General features: G+C 34.6%; 1 protein-coding gene across 1 annotated transcript in view; it reads right to left on the minus strand.

Moving 5' to 3' along the window:
* FAF1 (Fas associated factor 1) overlaps nucleotides 1–21,904 on the minus strand; it is a 493,406-nt gene that overhangs the window by 105,899 nt on the left and 365,603 nt on the right. The window contains exons 10-13 of the mRNA XM_067726079.1: nucleotides 21,676–21,802; nucleotides 20,670–20,733; nucleotides 19,647–19,728; nucleotides 5,869–6,023 (exon numbers count right to left, since the gene is read on the minus strand). Of these exons, the coding sequence (XP_067582180.1) occupies nucleotides 5,869–6,023; nucleotides 19,647–19,728; nucleotides 20,670–20,733; nucleotides 21,676–21,802 (428 nt within the window). The remainder of the gene's footprint in view (nucleotides 1–5,868; nucleotides 6,024–19,646; nucleotides 19,729–20,669; nucleotides 20,734–21,675; nucleotides 21,803–21,904) is intronic.

Genomic DNA, 21,904 nt, shown 5'->3' on the forward strand with positions numbered 1-21,904 from the left:
GTAAGCCACTGTGATGGCTAGTGCAGGCAAAGACAACCTACTGATAAGAGATTTAAGCCAATTAACTCTTGCCAAAGATTAAGTAATGTGGAAAACTATCACTTGAATATTAAGGCTAACAAGTACCTGTCAGCATAGCAGCAGAAGTCTACAGTGACCTGATATACTGCACCCAAGTGCATTAAATTCAAAAGCTAATATTGATAGGCAATAGAATTCTGTCTTTGAACATCGGTACTGTGTATGCAAAACTTAATACAAAGCTATGTATGTTACATGCAACCTGTGTAACTCAGGCACTGTCAGCAATTCCTAGGGAACACTGCTTAGAAATAGTGTGCAATGCCTGATTTAACACTGTGTATAGCATGTACACTGATGTGCCACACACTTTCAACTCAGGAACTTACATATAAGCAACTTATTTTTCAGCACTCATAGCCAGCTAATTACCCAGTTGGCACTATCCTAGTCAAATTCAATGTTTAGATTTTCTAGAATTAGATAATCTAAAACAATGCCTATATTGGATGTACTAAGTAAGACATTTGCCATGTGGGCCTGTTCAGAACAAGTGATACCCATTAACCCACTTATTACTGGTTAATATTGGTGGTTTATTGTGCCACATATGTTATATGGCTTTCCTTCATGAAGCAGCTTCAGTCAAGAACCTGCAGTTCAGCACCAAGGGCACTCATGTGCCAATGTTCTCATTACCCAGTCCCAAACAGCTCTAATAGAGGTAAGCAAATCAATACTTATTGTGCTAGTTCTCTCTATATGTAATTCTGAAGGTGCCCAAATGGACCTTTGCCTACCTTCTTGGCACAGCTCATCATGAAGCCAGTCCAGTATTCCTATATATCCTACGGGCATATTTACTTTAATCAATGTCACCACCAGTGCAGAAGGCTCAGAGTACCATCTCAAATGGCCCCATTTGAGAGGCCAATTACTTTAGAGATATCATAGAGACTTGGTGAGTCTGGGGAAGAAACTTTGGAACCAATGGATAAACTTGTCTTGGTTGGAATTCAATCCTCTTTCCAGATGGTGGGTGCCTGGGGCACATGAGCATAGGCCACGATAGGCTGGGATGCTATAGTGCCAGCAGAAGACGAGGTACCCAGTCTGGACATTTTTAGTTCTGCAAGGAGAAGGCTTTTGAAGGCTTTGCTTTATTATTCCTATTAATGGCTGTGGGGGGAAAATTGCACAATTAGAGGGATATGGTAGCATTTCCAATGCTCTTTCTACTACCCCAACTGGTCTCTCTTATCCATTATGTTTCAATAAGCCTATGAGAGATTATTGGCTTATTTACCAATATAACACTTATTTTTTAAAAGGCACTTTAATGCATTGAGATTATAGACATAGCTCCCTTGGGGAGCTGACAACCTAGCAGGGAGATAGACAATAAACATTCAGTATAATGAGTGCCATCAATACAAGTTAGTACAGTGATATCATGGGAGCATATAGAATGTGCATTTTTACCCAGACTGAGGCAAGGGAAGAATGGGAAGATGCAAGGCTTGCTAGAAGTGATATGTGTTCTGAATTTTAAGAAATTATTCTTTCATAGACCAAGCATTCATTCACTACATTGTGCTAAAAATACTTTTCTGCTCCACTGTCCGCCTATAAGCATATGCCAGTACCAGGATGAATCATTAACAAAACAACTTTTTGGAATCTGTCCATCCCGGTTGGTTGGCCTTAATCCTCAGTTTGGTTCAGACCACACAGGATTACATTTTTTCTCTATTTTTTTCTCTCTTCCACAATTCAGATAGCTAATTATGAGGTTTAAAATACCAATATCCTTTTATAAGAATAGCAAATACCTGCAACCCAACAAACAAGGAATGCTGCTAATATTAAAAATCTCTGAAAGAGTGAAATTCTATTATCACCTTCTTGTGTCATCTCTTTCAAGTCCTTCCCTGGCTCACTCAGGTAGAGTCACTCAGTATGAAGTTCACCTATACTCCCAAAGCACCTTGTACATATTTCATGTTACATATTAGCTCTTATGTCTGTCTTACTTACTAGACCATGAGTGTTTTAAGCATTAGCACTGTGTCTTTTTCAACTTTTCATCCTCAGTGCATAGCACCAATCCTGGTTCATATTAAACATTCAGTAAATGTTTATTCAATGAATAAACATGGAGGAATATATACCTTTCTTAAGATATTTTAGCCACTTCCAGAAGTGATATGCAAGATCTCTTTGTTTACCATTATCTATCTGTTTTTAGCTTTTTCTTTACCGGCATATCCTACTGTTTCTATCAGGATTGTTGTTCAACTGGATATTTGGGAAATTATACCCTCTAGCACCTCTCAAGACTAACAAGGGCTTTCTGCCTACTGCTTTAAGAAAGAACGGCTCTGAAATGCAACTACACATGGCAGCCAGTAAGACTATAGAGAGTTTTCCAAGAAAGACATCTTATTTAGATATACAATACTGAAATTATAAGCAACATTCTTAAGTGGAATTAGAAGAATACATTCATTTGCCAAATTTTTATTGTTTCTTTCTCCCAGAATTTTGTAAAGTTCCTTGTTTAATGAGACAAATAAAATAAGTCCTTCCAGAAGATCACAATTTAGTGAGGGAGAAAACAGGCAAGTAATCACTACTGCTAAAGTCTGATGTCTCAGTTCACATTTGGAATGTTCCAAGATCAATCTAGAAGTTATTCTAATCCATTATACAGATATAGGTTGGTTAACTTAAGTATTCGACTTAGAAAGTTACTAGAATCATTTTGAAAGTGGGAAATCCAAATCATCAACACTACAGGGGTGTATACTAGTGACATTCTATAGTTCTTTTTTATTCTACTTTGTTAGCGAAATCAGGTATTCTGGTTTGTTAGCAAAATCAGGAAATTTGACTTATAACAGCAATTTACATTCATATTCTGGTAACTTTACCAAAGCATTCACTTAGTTCAATATCCTTCACTTGTCTTCTAGAAACAGGAGAGATTCACAGTAAATTATGGAGGACTAATGTTTCTGGAGGCTTAATCCAAGTATTTCTTAAGCAAAAATAAATCTGCTTGGCAAGTCCCTTCCTGTCTTGGGCATCAATGTCTCCAGCTATCATACCAGAGGACAGTCTCAGAAAACCACTAAGGAAGCATCCAGGCTAAATAGCTTATAGGCTTAGGACTCTTGAAACTTATATGATTAGCCTGAACTAGGATAACTAGATATGGGACCAGACAAGAAATACACCAGGAATTTATTTCTAAACTTTAACATTTGTCATAAAGAAATCACAGTTGAAAGGAAACCCACAGCAACAATCTTATTTGTGATGTCTAGACATCTCTTCTGTATTTCCACATATTAATTTGTCCCATTTTAACTACCTGGTAATAGCAAATGATGGCACAAAAACTTTTGTTATATAGACCACTGACCAATAAACAGTACAGCAGACTTCTATTGAATTGAGAGGGAAAGTTTTAGGTTTTGTTACTGTTAATCGCATCAAATGGATGATGCAATCAATTTTCATGACAAACACTTTTGAATAAATGTGATAAAGATCCAAGAAACATCACAGAGATGGAAACTCAAATAATTGTATTTAGATTAATCTATGGTAGATGGTAAGAAAATTGTGGCTAAAGCTAAACTCTTTTTGGGGGGCAAGAAATCAGCCTAACTTATAATTTTGTATATCAAAAGGTAATTGACTTTTACTCTCTCTTAGGAATATGTCATTCCAGTGAATTTTCATCTTGTGTTTGCAAAATGTGAATTTTACCATAGGCCTTAACTGTAATAATGAGGAGGTGTACATGAACAGTAGCTACATAATTTTACTTATTACTTTACAGAGAGAAATGTAATACCTTAACTTTAAATATCAATAGTTTTTAATTTCTAATATGAATAGAACTTGACTTTGAATAAGGACGTCAAGTATCTTAAATCCCAGAAATTATGTTCTCTTTCTCCCCACTGCCCTGTTTCTTGTTGCTATGTTTATTAAATTCCTAGATGTTTCTATTTAGTTTTTAATATCTTTTTGTTTTCATAACAGTAACCTAATAATGGGATGCCACATTTTAAAAAATGTAGATTGAAATATCCTATCATACTTCACAGTTGGTTTTGCAATTCACTGGGAAATAGCTCTAAAGCCTTAAACAAGGCCTTTATTTTGTGTTTTAAAAAAGTGTCATAAGGAGTTAATAGGACACAGCTGTACTGGTTCTTTCTAATAAGCAGCTTCTGTCGCTTTGGTCACCACAGGTGTCTCTGTAACCTGCAAACTCTTATTACTAGTGTATCAAAGTTGTGCTACTTAACAGACTTCTTTAGTAAAACATAACAAAGCAATTACATGGCTGTTGATTGCCAGTCAAAAAAAAAAACCCTCAAACACTACTTTTCAAAAGAAACTACACTGCAATTTTTTGTCATTGTAAAATAAAAGGAACTAAGGAATTAAATGGAGGATAGAACAAAATAACAGCAGGTAGCCCGCTGAACTTAGCCACTACAGATGGTTTAGAAATAGTGTTTCCTTCTCCATCAAGTTGTGGATAAAAGGAAAGGAGGAGATTCCTTACTGCCAGTGAATGGCAAAAGATTTAGCCAAGTCTCCAGCCTATGTATTTTGCCTCATGAAAGCCCTTCGATGCTGCATTTTTATCTGTTTTTGGCACTGCTTTTCATCACCTTTAACTGAGTGTGAATAATAACCTGATTTAATTTAAACAAATACAGGTGCTAAAGGTTCTTTATTTATGTATAACAGGGAACATTTCCAAGGCAGAACGAAGTCATCCTATGAAATTTCCTAACCATTTACTTAAAGAAATGAAGTATTAGATGAAGAAATTGCTTCAACATTCTTTTGCTTCACATTTAAGAGAAGAATCATCTTTCTTTTCAGATTCAGATTACATAAAACAAAGTCTGAATGATGAGCAAAAATTCAGTGAGCCATAAAATAATAAAAAGACAAACCAGATGATTTCTAATTGTTCTACAGTCATTTAAATTAGGTAACTACAATAGGATTGCCTTGAAATGAATGAATTTAATCTCCCTGTTCATAAACCAGCAGTCTGTGATGATGATTGTGTTAACACACCCAAAGTAGCATCACAGGATGTTACGGCCACATGTGTAATTAAACACGATGAAATGTATTTCAGATGGCAAACTCAAATAGGTAAAATATGAATAATTATTCATCACTTACAGATATTATGATTAACAAACTAAGTAAATTTATCCTGACAGCTAGGAAGGGGATTTTTTTTTGTTTTTCCCATTGAGAATATGGATGTAATGCTGGCTGTGTGCAAAAGAATGTGTGCAATAAAGCGATTACATCAATTAGCATATGCTAGAGTTAAGCTATTACCAACTCCAATGGACTGGTCCAGAATGTCCTGCCTTCATCACTGGAATTATTAAAAACTAAACTTACTAGTAGGATTATATATTAGATTTTCCTTGTCTTTTCTGAATATTATTAGAAACAGATTTTAATATTCAACAACATATTAGAACATAAGAACATACAGTACATAGGAAGGTACTATATTATTATTATTGCAAAAAGACAAGAACAATGTATTTTGGTTTTTGGTTTTCAGGTTATTCTTGAATTTAAGAAATCTTTTATTAGTTAAGGTATTTTTTCACAATTGAAAATAACTGCATGTTAACTACAACAAAGAGCTTTTATCTAATTAAATGTAATAATAGAAAATTTAATGCTGAGGATGAAAATGTTTATGATGATAAGAAACCAAATACAATGATGACTTTTAACAATAAAAAAGCCCAACTTATAACTTGTGAACAACAGTGTTACCTTGCTCTGTTGGCGTCCTTTGTCAGGTCCCAAGCCCAGGTTATAAAATTTTGACTCAGATAAGAGACGATAGATTCAGCACAAAGCATTTGTGAGCAGAACACGTTGGTTAATACACTTTCATCGTGGTGGAGGTAGACAGCAAGAAGCTTTCTCTGAAAAGAGGGGAAAAGACTGATGAATTAAAATATGCACTAATTAAGATTTCTTGAATTCTGGAAAGGCACAGTCAGTCAATATAAACAACAGTAAAAATTAAATGCTATTCCCTAAAAGAGTAACTGACACCTGGACATCTACTAATGTGAATACATTTTGTTTCCTTACACTCTAAAAAGGCTAGGATGATTGTATTGTTTTACAGACTGCTGTCGCAGATTCCTGTTAACATGTGCAAGCCTATCTCAAGTACAAATTGCAACACAATGGCATTTTCTTTAAATAAAATGGAATTACCATTCTTTGTATTTAACACATACTTTATATGTAAAGAGAAAATTAATTCTGAACTATGCAACTATACAGAGAAAAAAATACTGATGAAGATTGGATGCCAAAATCTCTTACATATTTTTTGATTTTAATCTGAGCACTAAATAGTCTCTTCTACTTGAAAGAAAAAGGTCTGAAATAAACTTGTTTTAGTTCCACAGGTAATTTCAAAGCCCTTAATGTGTTCCCATGTCAAAGTCCTTATTTAAGAGCATGTGACATCTAATTGCCGTTTGAAAGGATGATAGAAAAATGTTCACTCCACATGAATTCTTTCTAGTTTATATTTCAGAAGATGTCCAGTGAAGTTTTTCATATGGAAAATTATTCTTTCCCTTTTGCCTGATAAAACTTGCTTTCAAGAAATGACATCTGCTCTCTTAAAAGTATCCTCTGTAATAGTTGGATAATCAATAAAATAACTGAAACTAAAAACTGAAATTGAGCAACATAATTTGCAAATGTCAGCTTTAACCACAACAATGATGATTAAAGAACCTAAATTGTCCTTAACTTTTTGGTGCTACCTTGGAGAAGAGCTGAGTTAAAGAACAGTCAGTTACCAGGACATGGAAAGATAAAATTTTATGGTTAAGGACAATATACACATTTAATCTGTGAAATTCTGGTGAAGGAAAATTTCAAGGAAGCTGTAAGAATGTGATGATGAAGAAATTTGCTGTGTGGGATTCTAAACAAAAGAAGGACATTTACAGAAAAAGGGCTCATGTAGATGAAAGTCTGATGCTTGGAATTATCCTGATAAATAATCCAAATAATAATCCTAATAATCCTCATAATAATAATATTTTCTTCAAAGAGAAATTTTGCACTAGATGAGGGTAGCCAGAGGTACTTTAATCCCCAGAATAAACCTGTAAAATAGTATTCTTAACTTCATTAGCCTATGCGGAAATTGAGCTTTAGAAACCTGATTTACCCTAATTCTAAAGCTAGTAAGTAAGTGGTACATCTGGGATTGGAACCCAGACTGACTGACTCCAAGTCTAGTGTTCTTTATTTGGATACTGAAGCAGGGAACCTAACTGCACTATAGTCAAGACTTGGAGAGCTTGTAGAATATTAAGGCACCAGATGCTCATATATATCAGTGCTTCTGGGGCCTCAGAGACAGCATGTAATGGGAGTAAGGACAAAATGCTTCCATGTGTCCATTCATTCATTCATTCATTCAAGAAGTATTGGTTAAAATATTCCTCATGTCAGGCCCAGCAGGAAGCAGTGGTGATTAAATGCTGAACAAGAAAGATTTAGGGTTTTTTCATCTATGTTGATATATGCAGATACCAGTAGCTGGTATCTAGGAAGTTTGTAATCAGATACATTGTTGGAGAGATACTTATCTAGAAAATTCCTACTCATCCATTAAGGCTCAAAGCAAATGCCTCTGGGAAGCCTTCCCTGATTCCTTCAGGCAGCATTAAGAGTTTCCATTTCTGGGCCTCTATCTCTTCTATTTTAGTATTCCAATTGTTTACCAGTTTCCCCTCTAGACAAAGTTTCTCAAGGGTGAGGACCCGGTCTCTTTCTTTCAGTCTTCTTTGTATCCCTAAGTTAGCACAGGACTCAGCATGTTTGAGGAAAGAAACATGAATGCTGATATCAACCATAGCCCTCTGGCAAAAAAGACACCAAATGGTAGCTGCAATGCCAAATCACTCTTAGTAAACAAATCTAGAAATCTGCTGCTTTAGGGAAAGGAACATGAACCTGGCAGCACTAACAAATTCAGAGCTCCTCTTCTTAGAAGCTCTCTGGCCCAACAGACAGGGGGATGTCAACCTCTAATTCTGCTTGATCGTATCTCAGCAACTACCTTTAATGAGACACTGGGAACAAGAGAGCTGTCCACTTTTGAATCAGCATATTTCTAACCAAACAATAGCAATGGCTAAATCTTTAAAATGCCTATTTCTCTCAAGAACACTGCAATGGAATATTTAGACTTTGGGAAAGAGATTAGCGATTTACATTGCTATCTTACTGATTTAATTTAAATGCTCTTCCAAACCAAACACACATGTGCTGAAGAGGCTACTAGGAAACCCAACATGGAGAGTTCCCTATACGTGCAGCTGACAGTGTTGACTGAAACTAAACTTGGAAATCCAGGGCACTAATGCACAATATCAAGCAATAAAACAGCATCTCTTTGGCAATATTTAATTTAAAAAAGAAGAAAGAGGTGGGCGAAGATCAGGCACTGTTTTGGAGGATCAACCATTCTGCATTTCAAAGCATTGGTCCCTGCAATATCCAGGTTACTGTGCTAGAATCTCGACTATTATATCGCAGTTGTGAGAGGGAGGGCAAAGATGTGTTTACTCAGTGATTAGGCCCTTAGAATAAGCCTCTAGCTCCTAGAGAGACAGCTCACCACTTATTCATTTGGGCCAATTCACAAAGCCTAGGAAGATTAAACATCCATGCTGAGAAGACAAGCGAATGCAGACGGTGAAAAAGAAATAAAAATTCTTTAAAAACTCTGAGATGACTTCATTATTTTTCCACAAGGAAACTTTAGGAAAGTGTTTAGTTAGAGAAAAACCCACATTGACCTCTCTCTAAACCCTTAATCTTTCCTTTGTGGTGGCATTGCTTTGTGGTAAGCGACTGGCTCGCCTCACCCCTCTTTTCACTAGAAGCTGAGAGAAAAAAGGCTCTGGAGAAACAGTTTTCGTTCTAGGGACACAAACCCCTGACACTGTTAAACATGAGATGCCAGGAAAACACACTTAAAAAAAAATTCTCACTTTAAGCTCTAAACTGTGAGAAAGGAGATGATACAAAGATATCAGAAAAGGATCTTCAGGTTGGGGGTACTCCCACAGTAGCTTTCAAAAGAGAAACTGAATAGTCTTCAAATAATCTTTTCTCTCAAACACAGTAAGCTTTCAACAAAAATTTTTCTTCTGCTATTATGACAGTAAAAATAAGCAAAATATAAAGGCTCAATAATATGTAAATGCTACTAAATTTGGGCTACATAAATCTCTGATTAAATTATAGGCACACCTAAATGAACCCCAGACTCAGATTTCTGATTACTTTATTGAGCTCAACTAAACACAGTCCAAAACAGTGAGAACTGCATTCAGCATATCAGAAAATTGTTTTTGTGAAGAAACGGCATCTAGTACATAGAAAAAGCATAGGAAAATGTTTTGTTTTCCATTACTATAACCATTTTTCCCTTTGGCCCATTAATAATTTAGTTCAATAACATTTACAGAGTGCCTATGTGTTAGGCATTGAGAATACAAAGATGAATAAAACAAAGTTCCCTTGCTCTCTAAGAGTTGGGGGTGGGGAGGGGGTGGCGTATGGAGAAAGCAAAGAGTTAACTGCAGTATCATATGAGAAGCAGTAAGATTGGGGCATTAAAAAACCCTACATTTTATTTGTCCTTCCTAATTTGGCAGAGAGGTGTAAGTCTGGCTGACGACAAAGGCAAGCAGCCCAGCTATACTCTCCTCAGACTCCCTCTTTGTGATCTAGGTTTTGGTTAACAGTTAAAGGAAAGTCTCCAAGCATTAAAGTAACAGAAAGCTCTGTGCTAAACCCAGTTTTGCCACTCACCAGCTGTGTGACTGTGGGGGTTAGATGGGTGTTGTAACAATTGTGGATAAAGTAGGTAAAGTGCCTATTTACAATGCCTGGCCCATAGTAGGTGCCAAGTAAAATGCAGCTGTTAGGATCAAGATTCCGGAACTATCCATGCAAAATAAAGGATTTGAAAGCCATTTCAAGAGAAATGATAGCCATGAAAATGTATGAAAGATTATACAGCTCCTTCATTTCTCCTACTGGCCATAGTGTTTGGGATGCTTCATTGTGTCTGTGCCTTCAGGGCCTCACTAATCTTCACATTCAAACCCAGGAGCTAAGGTACTAAGTTGATGCTTAGGAAGTGCCAAGCTGACAGCAACCAGTGTGACTTGGCCTTGAGCTACAGTAGCTATTGTATTTAGACACTTAGCATCACAGAACCACAGAACATTAGAGCTGGAAGAAATGAGCTGGCTATGTCTCAAAATAAGCCAGGCACAGAGCAGACACTTAGAAAATATTTGCTGATGGACTGAAAAGGAAGTTGTCTAGTTTCATTTTAAGTACGAGAACATCCATAATCTGTGTGTTCAATGATTTTGAAGTTGATATGACAAACGATTTCTAGAAATGGTATTTCATAGTTTTTTCAGTATAAGAATTAAAATAAATTAAAAATAATTTCCTTTGTATAAATTGGGAGCTGATTTTATTTCTCCTCTTTCAGTTTCCCTTCTCCTTTTCTATCATCATTATCATCACCATAATAATCAGAATTATCGCTGTTCTTTTCTTTTAAGTTTGGGGGTGGTTTACTGACACAACCAACTGATATACTGATACAACAATAAACACTCTTTTATATTTTACCTAGATTTATCAATTATTAACATTTTGCCATATTTGCTCTATCATTCTTTTTATGCTTCTTTCCCTGAAACATTTAAAGTTGCACATATCATGACACCTCCACCCTACTTTAGTGTCTGTCTCCTAAGAAATAAGGACATTCCCTTACATAACCATAATTTCTTTAATCACACCTAAGACATTTAATATTGTTTACAATATTTACAAGTTAATATTGCTACAATCATCTAATACAGAGTCCATATTCAAAATTCCCCAGTACCTCAAAATGTCCTTTGTAGCTGTCTTACTTATTGTTTTAAATCCAGGCTCTAAATAGGATCATCCTAGTACACTGCCCATTTCCACAATCCTGTTCCTGTATATGGATATTCATAGGTCCAGCCCAGCACCCAACCATGACTCAAGATAAGCACACTGTAAGAATAGAGGCAGGGCAGCATGAAGCTACATTGTCTGGATTCAAATTCCTGCTTTGCCACCACTCAGCTGTGCAACCTTGGGAAAGCTATTCTCTTTTCTGTGCCTTGGGTGACACAGTTCTGGAAGTCCAACACTCTGTCTAGATGGGAGTGATGACATGACTGCTATAATAGAGGTGGTCCTAGGGTCTAGGCATGAACAACAGATTGGCTGCTTCTTTATGAAGGTGATACTTGAGCTGAATTCTAAATTTAGGTGGTAGTGAGGAAAAGAAGAGTGAAAAAGAGGAAAAGCAAAGAGAAAAGGTTGGGAAAGGCCCTGTGCTGTCAATGGCCTGATGTGTTCAAAGAACTCCAAGCTAGTAATTTTTGAAGAGTGAAGAACCAGAGTGCAGACGGATTTTGGAAAGAATTGTGACACTTTGCATTTTTTGTCTCCCAAAGCTGAGTTTAGGGACCAACAGGTAGCAACCAACTAGAGAGGTTCCAAAAGGAAACAGCCAGCTACTGAAGATGAGGAGATGCCAGGATGGTATCTTCTTCCTCTCACTTCCTGAAGCAGATGTTGGAATGGCACTCTTGAGGACACGGATGTACTTGAGTCTCACAAAGGGAGAACTCTCATATGAAAGTCACAGGTTAAACAAGCAAACGAACTGAAAAGCCTAAAGCAAAATCAAACTCTCTTCATAAAATAAGCTGACAAATGTTCATTGGGTATAGAGCTTTATCAGTTTTCATTGTTCAAATGGTAATACTCAGGTTATAAAATACCTTTGAGAAAGACAAACACGTCTAAAGTTTCTATGAATAAGGAAATTGGAAGCTCAAGTGACTGGCTGTTATAGCAAACTGTTTTTACTTTCCTTTTCTGTGAAATATTTACTTATATTGCTTGCCCGTATGGGGTTGTTGTCTTCTTTTTATTGATTTTTAGAGTTCTTCATAAATGTATATACTAGAGAAATTAAGTTTCCAATATCTCTAATAAAGATACTAGGCACTACTTAACATCAGAAATACTTTGATTTTCTTAATACAGTTATTTATAAATGATTGTAAATTACAAAGCAAATATAAAACCAACAGATTCTACTGAAATGCTTCACAGAGGAAAGAAAGGTCAGAACACATTACTGTAGGTCTATGACAAAAACAGTATTATTCTCTGTTTTGTTAGGTACTCCAAGAAGGGTGTGGGAGAAACAGGATACTAGAAGATACACATGTATAAAAAGGTATACAAAAGCTAACAGGCTGTGAAATGTAGGAGGCAAAAAGTTTGTAAACTACACTGTGCTATTATCATACTATGATTTTCTAATCATCGCCTGACACCTCACAATTACACATATACAAACGCACACAGTTGCTCAGTCTCTGCCACCAATTTCTCCCCTCCCAACCATCCTACAAATTGCCACCACATTACTTATTCCTCTGACAGTGTCACCCTCTTCTTCAGAACTTTCAAAAGCTAATCACTACCTAACAATAACAAAAGTCTTTAGCTGGCATTCAGGGATTTCCATGATGAAATCCCAATCTATTTCTCTATTTTAGCCCTATTTCCTGCTGCTCCTTTACATGTACCAATTATGCAGGCCCACTCATCTTCTCTAACATGTACACCTGAATAACTTGGTTACTGTTAAGGTAAGGAGTCATTATTCCAAGGTGGGTTAATTGCCAAGATATTTTAATCTCCATTTCAGAGAAAATAAAATGGAGGCTTATATAGCTAGTCAGTATCAGGGTCCAGTTTCAAATCCAAATCTGCCTGATTTATTCAATGTCCATCTATTATAAGCAAACAATCTTAAAGCTGTTTCACATACATTTTGAAGACATTTTACTTATATTAATTGCTTGTTAATCCTGTGAGGTATGTACTACAATACAAATTTTTAAATTGATGCTCAGAGAGATTGAGTAACCTAGTTTTAATAGCACACAGCAAGTAAATGGGGACTCAGAATTCAAATATAAGAATTCCGATTATTTCTCTTTCTACCATACCTTTTATCTTTAAGTGAAAATGTTTAAGATTAGATATGGAACAAACTTCTTGAATTTACAGATGGAATACTTAAGAGATCCAATTTAGCTTTTTATCCCTTAAAAATAGGTAATATGAATAATAAATACTTTCTAGGGACAGGGAGGGCTCTTTGAGAGAAATGATACAAATATGAATAAAGTCTACTAAAAAAAATCAGCCTTGCTTTTGATATTTTAATAAATTTTACCTATATTGCTTTTCAAATATGGTTATATGGTTCTCAAAAACATGGTGAATAGTAGTAAATTGAGAAGAATGTTTTACACAGCAGCATATCTTAAAACTAACTTAATTATTAACTAATTAAAAATAATTTTATTATAAACACTAAAGATTTTTACAATTTTAATTGGGTAGATCTGATTACTCAGCTGGAGAATTAGAGGCAAATTCTAAATATGATGCTAACAATATACTGTATAGTGGAAATATCTAACTACAGAACAGTATATTTGGTATGGTTGCACTTATATAAAACTTAGCAACTTTTTTACTGATATATATGTTTGGAGACTTTTTCAAAAAATCACATTTAAAAGTAAAAACATTTAATAGTGGTTATTTTCAGGTTTGGGATTATGAGGCAACGCATTTTTCTACTTTAAATGCATCTGTATTCTTTTCAACAAACATTTCATTTGTATAATGAAAACACATTTCAAAACATTATATTAGCATCATAGTTCTTATCTCACACATGTGCAGGATGCTGTCCTAGCTGTCATAAAAAATTACTCTAAAGACACTGTCTGCCTTTAAGGAATTTAAATTGAAAAGACAACAAAGACAAGATGAACAGACTGGGCATATTTTCCAAAGCACAAATAGGTTTGTTTGCCTGATTTTTCTGGATGATGGAGTGCTAGAAACTCAGCAACTGCAGTTGTGGCTTCCGATTTGTATAGAGCTTATTTTGCCTAACAAATATTGACCAGTGATAGTTATTTAGGTTTCTTTTAACCTGAGGAAGTAGAAATAGCACTACTTTAAAACGGGCTGATTTTTAAAAATGAATGTAATAAAACTTGATAATGAACAAGCACTGTTAAAAGCAAAGCATTCATCTTAGTGCTATAAATGCTTAAATGGGTTCTCAAAATTCCTCTGTGGAACTGTTCTTGGAGCTAGTTCATGAACAATCAGTTTTGTTACTTTATAACATTTCTCAAATTTGTCCAAAACTGTTTAAAAAGCACCTTAGCCATGATGCTGGGTGCATTTATTAATAGATCTCATTTACTCCTCAGAACCACCACATAAAGTAGATATGTATTATCATCTTTTTTTTCCCCTAGATTAGAAACAGGCTCATTACTTGTTTGGGAACAGAGTTACTAAGTGGGAAATCAAGACGTAAAGCACTGGTTTCCTTAATTTATGTATAATATTTGGAAACAGCACTGGGTGTGAAGTGAAGATCTAAGGAGGTGTAACAGGATTACTGATATCAAAGCCCATTCTTCCAAAGGGCTGCTGGGAAAGGAACAATCCTTCCCATGGGACATAAACCCTGGCACTGGGATTTTTATTGCTGTTGATTTTCAGTTACTACAAATGTCTAATCATTCTCTAGGGTACTTTTTGTTGTGAAGAGAACTCAGGGACAGCAGAACTGAGAGGTGGGGAGGCTCTAAGGAGAAAAAGAAACTTCTTTAAGAAAGTCCCAGGGAATCATGGTGTGGCCAGTGGTAACTCTTCTGCACATAATTAAGGAAGCTAACCACTGGCTCTTACTTATCTAAAGATAAAATATAAGCTTCATTCAACAAATATTTTTAAATGCCAGGTAATGCCAGGGCATCACAGGCCCCTCCATGCTCCTGTTGCTGTTCCCAGCCTCATCATACCACGCAATCCAACTCTCTGTCTTGCACTTTTTTGCTCTCTGTCTTAATTTTTTTGGTTTTAATTCCCTCAATTGTAATCTTCTGGACTTTGCTTTTGATCTTCCTTCTGTTTAGAATTCTGTTATTTGCCTAAGTTTCATTTATCTTCTAAGATTCAGGTCAGAGATACCTCCACAAGAAATCTCCCTGAATTCTAAGGCAGATGAAGTACCTCTCCTCTTTGCTCCCATAGCATGTTACACTATATGGATCTATTTATATTGTCTTATCTTCCCTACTAGACTGTGAACATGTCAAGGGCAGGAAACCTCTACATCCTAGGTCCTTAATACGCATATGATACATATTCATGGCCTTCAACTCAATGAACATCCCTAATAGTTAAGGGCAAGGGAGAAGATCATAAAACTGATCAACCCACTGTCAGAAGTCAAAACTCTGTCACAATATACTTAAACACAAGAACTTAGGATACCTGCTTCACTGAAGTTGGAGCTCTGCTTTGAACAGTATTGTAAATTCCTCATGAAAAAGGCAGAAAAAACTATGAGTACTCTCACCAAGTGCTCTCAAATGAAATCAGTCTGAAGCAGTTTTCATTAAGATGGATTGAATGTGGCATCGTGAGAAACACTTTATCAAATGTAGTGTTTTACTTAGTGATTAACTATATACCAGTTGATGAAGCTCCCCAAATCCTTTGTAATCCCACCACTCCAATAAACATTTAATGAGTATATAAGTTCAAAAAGCCTAGCAGAGGATTTAAACCTTCAATCTTGTTTTTATTTACTCATGGAACTCAATTTCTCACTTCAAGTGAAGAATGCTGGTGCTCAAGGCTCATCTGTTGCCCTGGTAAAATTAATGTGCCTCCCACAGTTTAAATTAAACATGCGATGTTTAAGATGAAAGAAATTTAGTAACAATGGCAGAGTATCGGTCATTCTTGCCTTAAAATATTTGAACATCAGCAAACTGTTTTCTTAAAAATGATTCATTCAGAAGTTTAAAAAATATATTGAAAACGATTTGTTTTCACTCTCAAATGTACAGTCTGAAAAGGAGAGATGAAGTTTGAGGATTGAATCCTGTAGTATAGCAGTTAGCACTGAAAAGCTTCTGGAAGTAAGGTGATAGTAAAACACACTTACATGTGTTGGAACACCTGTACTCTCATTTGGCCTCCACTACTTACCCTTGATTTGTCTTTGGTTAAGTCATGTAGCTTTTCTGAGCTTCCTCATCTCTACAATGAGAATATTGATATTATATATCCCCATCTCACCAGTTTGCTGTGGGGTTCAAATGAGATATGCATAGGAAGAAGCTTCATAAACCACAGAGCACAATATAAATCTAAAGTAGCAGTGCTATTTCTATTCTTTCTATACAATCCTCTCTAATTTTGAAAGGAGATGTATATAATTTGGTTGATGACTATAATAAATGTCCCTGCTTAGATCTAATTTTGAATAATTTACCCATTCTGTGGATGAATTTTACTTAAGTTTAGGGCAATGTAATAAATGATATATAAACTGCTGTTGATCTTTAACTTGGGAAAGAGAAAAAAGGAAAGAAAAAAGCCCTGGACAAGGGGAAAAAGATAAAGACAGTTTAGGAGTCCAAAGAGGTCAATGGATTTGGGTATCAATCTAATATGAAACAAAACACATGAACCAATGATTTCCAGTTGTTAAAATACCAACACAGTCATCAAAAGCAAACAATCAATTGTTTCATTAGAAATACCCAGAAGTTAATAAGAGTTTACGTTCCTCTGGGAATCATCAGTCTGAATATATCCAAATGCCAATCTACTATACAAAGACACTCAATAAAAAGTTCTTTCATCTATTATATACTGTATATTTAAACAATGTATCGTCACAAAGTTATAATGTTTACAGTAGCTTTTTAAATGGAATTTAAAAGATGTCTATGCTCATTTGGGAGCTATATTTAGGTTATAAAAGGCCCTCACATCTTCCAGTTACTTCAACTGCTTAGCAATCTTATTGGAAAAGCAGAGACAAATTAATCCCAAATACATTCTTATCCAGGAATGAACTGAAAAATAGATTATTTTAAAGCTATAATTACTCTTTCAAACATATTTATGTTCAACAATAAGTGATTGTTTAAATATAATAACATTGCTGTACAATGAGAGACTTAATAACCATTAGAAATCCTGTTATAATAAAGTATTCAGCATTACTTACAAAGCATTCTTGCAACAACAACAACAAAAAAAAATTGACCTGAATCTAACAAAGCTTTTAGACTTAACAGCCATTTCTCAGGAAATAAAGAGATAAAGGAACAAGTTAAATCATATCACAAGGAAACAATCACACAAATCCAGAATCTGGAACAATCTGTAAGTCATCCAGCATGATTTCTTCACAAAGCAAATGTCATAAAAAGGGGTGGGTGGGGGAAAAAAGCAGGTGTCTGCTTAAAAGGGTTTAAGAAATCTAACAACCAAATGTAATTTGTGATCCTTGAGTGGATCACGGTTTCCAAAAAAAGAGTCAACTGGTGAACTTTGAATATCCACTGGATACTAGATGACATTAGGAAATTATTGTTAGTATGTTACATGTGACAATGGTATTGTGATTCTGTAGGGGAATGTCATTATTTTTGGAAAGTGCATGCAGATGTTTTCAGGGGTAAAATATGATGTCTGTGATTCACTTTGAAATGGCTTAGCAAAAAATAATTAATATATAAGAGTATCCTAAATGTTTTATGCAGTTTAAGTTTTAATAATTTCAAAAGTTTAATTGCTAAAGCTCCATTAAAACTTCGGGATGCCCTGTATACAGAAGAAGCAAATATGGCAAAATTTTAGTAATTGTTAAATCTAGGTATAGGGGATTTAAGTGTTTATTGTACTACTCCTTTACTTTTTCTGTATTAAAAATTGTTTTAATAAAAGTTAAAATATTATAAAATATAATTAAGTAAATGATCATATAATATTAAAAGGTGAAGATAAGCTGTTTTAACAGGATTATAACATGACCAATTTTATATTAAATATGCATGTGTGCTGAATGAAATAAATATATGGAAAGAACATATAAAGTTAATCTGTGTTAGAATATATTCTTTTAGCTTTTCAGTATCTTCCATAAACCTGTACTTATGGAAACTATAAACCTGTATTACCATAAATATATATTTCTTCAAAAATAAAATCCATTTAATATAGATTTAATAGTAAAAAATAGATGTTTAAAATTGCCTTTACAACGGGCTATTCCACTATTCTTAGGGTAGAGAACAGTTTATGTTTCTTAATCTACTTCATTGAACTGTCAATGATAGATCTAAGCTTGATCACTAATTATTGTCTTGGAATTCAATTTTTAAAAACTGTTTAAAATGAATGTTTCTTTAGGTCAGAGTTTAACATAAGTAGAAACTAGAAATTTCAGAGGCATCCTTGCACTCTATTCTCAAAATTCTTTGTCCTCTTTAATTCCAATAACTTTCCCTCTAACTCCATCTACACCTTATTCCTTCTTTCTTCTCTCTTTTTTCCTTCATTCATTAAGCATACAGAGTATTTACTATGTGTAGGGATGTAAGGTACATTGTCACTGCCAAAAAGAAAATCAAATCTCTTGAGAAGACATATATATAAAAGAGAGAGAATGGATAATTAAAAGCAATGTGTTATCATTGCAAAGTACTAAAGGGTGGGTGTGGAAGAGTAGGAGTCAACCAGGTAAAGAGCAGGATGAAAGGTATTCCTGACAGTGGGGCAGCATGAAAAAAGAGTTAGATTATAGGGAAGTACAAATTGTACACTACTGCTAGATTTATTAAGTGTAAGGCAGGAAATGGGAAGAGCTGAAGTTGTACAGATAGGCAGGAGCCAGATAACTGGGGTCTCGACTACAGTGTCAACATATAAACAGAGCAACCACACAGAATCTTTGTGCTCAAAATGTAACTTCTGGTTTCTTGTTACATACTTGGATCTACTTGATTTCAAGATCACAAGATCTTGTGATCTACTTGATTTCAAGATCACAAGATCCATTTCTATATTTAAGGAAAAATCTTTTTGTTGTCTAAAATGACTTTTAGGAAAAAATACTACAGTTATAAGATATATACTATTAGATGGAATAATCATTTGGGGAAAAGACTGAAGGACAAATCATTTAGCAAGAAACTGTCGATCACATAACTGAAAAGAATACGAACACGTAGCCTGGTCCCTTCTAAGCATATCCACCCCTTGCTCCCCCTAAAAAAAAAACAAACCCCATTTCAGAGCTTGACAAAGACTTCTGCAGAAGCCAGCAGTACCCTATCATACTACTGCCCCTCTGAAATGGGCATCTTGGTGATGATTAGGTTGGTAGATGAACCAGAAACAAAATCAAGTCTTCAATCTGAAAAAAACAGAAAACATCAAGCATTGCCTCAGGCCTGGTGGTAAACCTATGGGATACACTTTTTAATCAGAAAAGGTGAGATTCCACTTACATCTCGGGCTTTCACATAGAAGGCCTCTTGAAAAGTTGCTTCTAATGAGCCAATAAAAAATACAGGATGGCAGTCACCATATCTATAGGAAAAATTGTGTCTATTAATTAAAATACATTTCAAATTTCACAAGTCTAACCAATGAGTTTTAAGTAAATGTTGGGGCTAATGTCTCTTAAGTATAGACAAAACATTAAAACATTTCTTTAAAGGGTTAGGAATGGGCTTCATTAGTTTTTTGAACTCTTCTTGGCCTATACCGATATATCAGAATACTGGAATTTTAAGTACATCTAGCAAATGGACTTAATGAGTGCTATGATACCATGCCATTTACAAGTAGCAATTGCTGGTTACCCACTTCCCTAAGATTTTCCTAGTTACAATAGCCTTAACTTTCCATTTTAGTTCATTTATTCTCTAACACAGAGGGAAAAAATGGTTCCTTGCTAAGTTTCCAAATTACATTACATCAGAAAATAGAACTAAAGAGAAATATTGTTTACATGAAAATTTAGGTTTAAATAGTTAAATCTTTTTAAACACCTCTAGGCGAATCTCAAATGCATAGAAAATTTTATATTACACTATTAAAAGAAGAAATGCTAAATGATTCCAAAACAAAAATTAAAAGAAAAAATTCACTTATATCTAAAATTTTTAAATTTTTTTTTATTCAATATTACTTTTAAAAGATTTTGTTTGTCCTAGGATATACTAAAACTTAGTATCCTATGACCTAGTCCTTTTGGAAATATAGTCAAGATATTAAATTAGTAATCCATTTATTATGCTTCTATAAAGATATAGAGATAAGATAAATACATCTCTGAAGTGGCACAGTCTACTAGTTATCTGACTTGAATACTCTGTATTCACCATTAGGACTATATATATTGATAAATGTATCCTTTGAATACTTTAAGAAGAAAGTGAAAACAATCTATGATTAAAGTTGCTCCAGAAAAATCACAGTAGCATTAAAAGAACATCAATTTTATATAGTTAATGTCCTAACCCTACCTTGAAGAAAACTCTGCTGTAAATTGTAATAAGGCATCTCCTTCATTTTCTGCGTTTTCTGGCACTAAAAAACAAACAAAAGAAAAAACAAAAACAAAAAAACAAAACAAATAGACACAAAAAACAAACCACATAACATCTAATCCCACATATAAGAAATATATTTAATCAATAAAGAGGAATTAAATTTTAGTTTCTGTGATACATCTGAGGAGACATTTTAACTCGACATACATTAGAAGATTTCATCAAACCTTAAAAAAGAACCTCAAAAAAATTTCAAGCTCATAAATTTTTGAAAACCAACTGATACAATCCTGCTAGGTGTTGAAAATATGTGCCAGTCATCAATTATGCTTGAAATGACATCTTGTGATTAAATTATATAAAAAGTTCTCAAATTATTCTAAAGATCTTATTAATCAGGAAAATAGTCATTTTATGTAAATATCACATCTATTTCTGCCCATGAATGTCGCCTAATTTCACAGAGTAAATGAGCCATTTATGGACTTATTTTAATAGTCATTTTGTATATAGCACCACTTATGATCTTGTCAGGTGCAAGTGAGGGAGATGGCACATTTAGTTTACTTCTTTCCTTCCAAAGATGGGTACCAGTGAATGGAAAAGTAATATAACTACTGATAAAACTGATATCTCCAATAAGATGTGTGGTGACAAGTACAGTCACAAAAAGTACAGCTATTTTGTTTATCAATTTCTGGGTTTAAAGTAAAGAGACAAACTCATAACTAATTATACATGTGAAACAAAAGTTACATTCCCTTGAGTTTTTAATGAATTTTACTAAAGTATTGGGAATGGTTGGGCTTAAGATCAAAATTCAAGAGGCTCTAGTTCCTATGAATAATGTCTACTTCTTATATTTTCTCTCTCCAAACCTGAAAGTCAGTAAGAGATTTTTAAGTTCATTGTTCCTCATAAGTTTCTGCACTAGGAGGGAGAATTACAATGCTGGACCCAAAGAGCTATTAATACTCACTCATTGGAGATTTCCTCAAGGCAGATGAAGCCATGCCGAATACTTCTCCATCATCCACCCCAAATTCGGAAGCATCTTCAAAGTCATCTCCATCACTATCACTAACCATATGAACATCGGTGCTTTGCTATTTAAGGAAAGTCCTATGATTAGTTTCATACTGACTTTAGGAAATCAAATTCCAAAATATAAATTATGTAATTACAATAGGACATTAGCATTATAAAAG

Source organism: Pseudorca crassidens, chromosome 2 (assembly GCF_039906515.1).
Source record: "Pseudorca crassidens isolate mPseCra1 chromosome 2, mPseCra1.hap1, whole genome shotgun sequence".
NCBI classification, from domain to species: Eukaryota; Metazoa; Chordata; class Mammalia; order Artiodactyla; family Delphinidae; genus Pseudorca; species Pseudorca crassidens.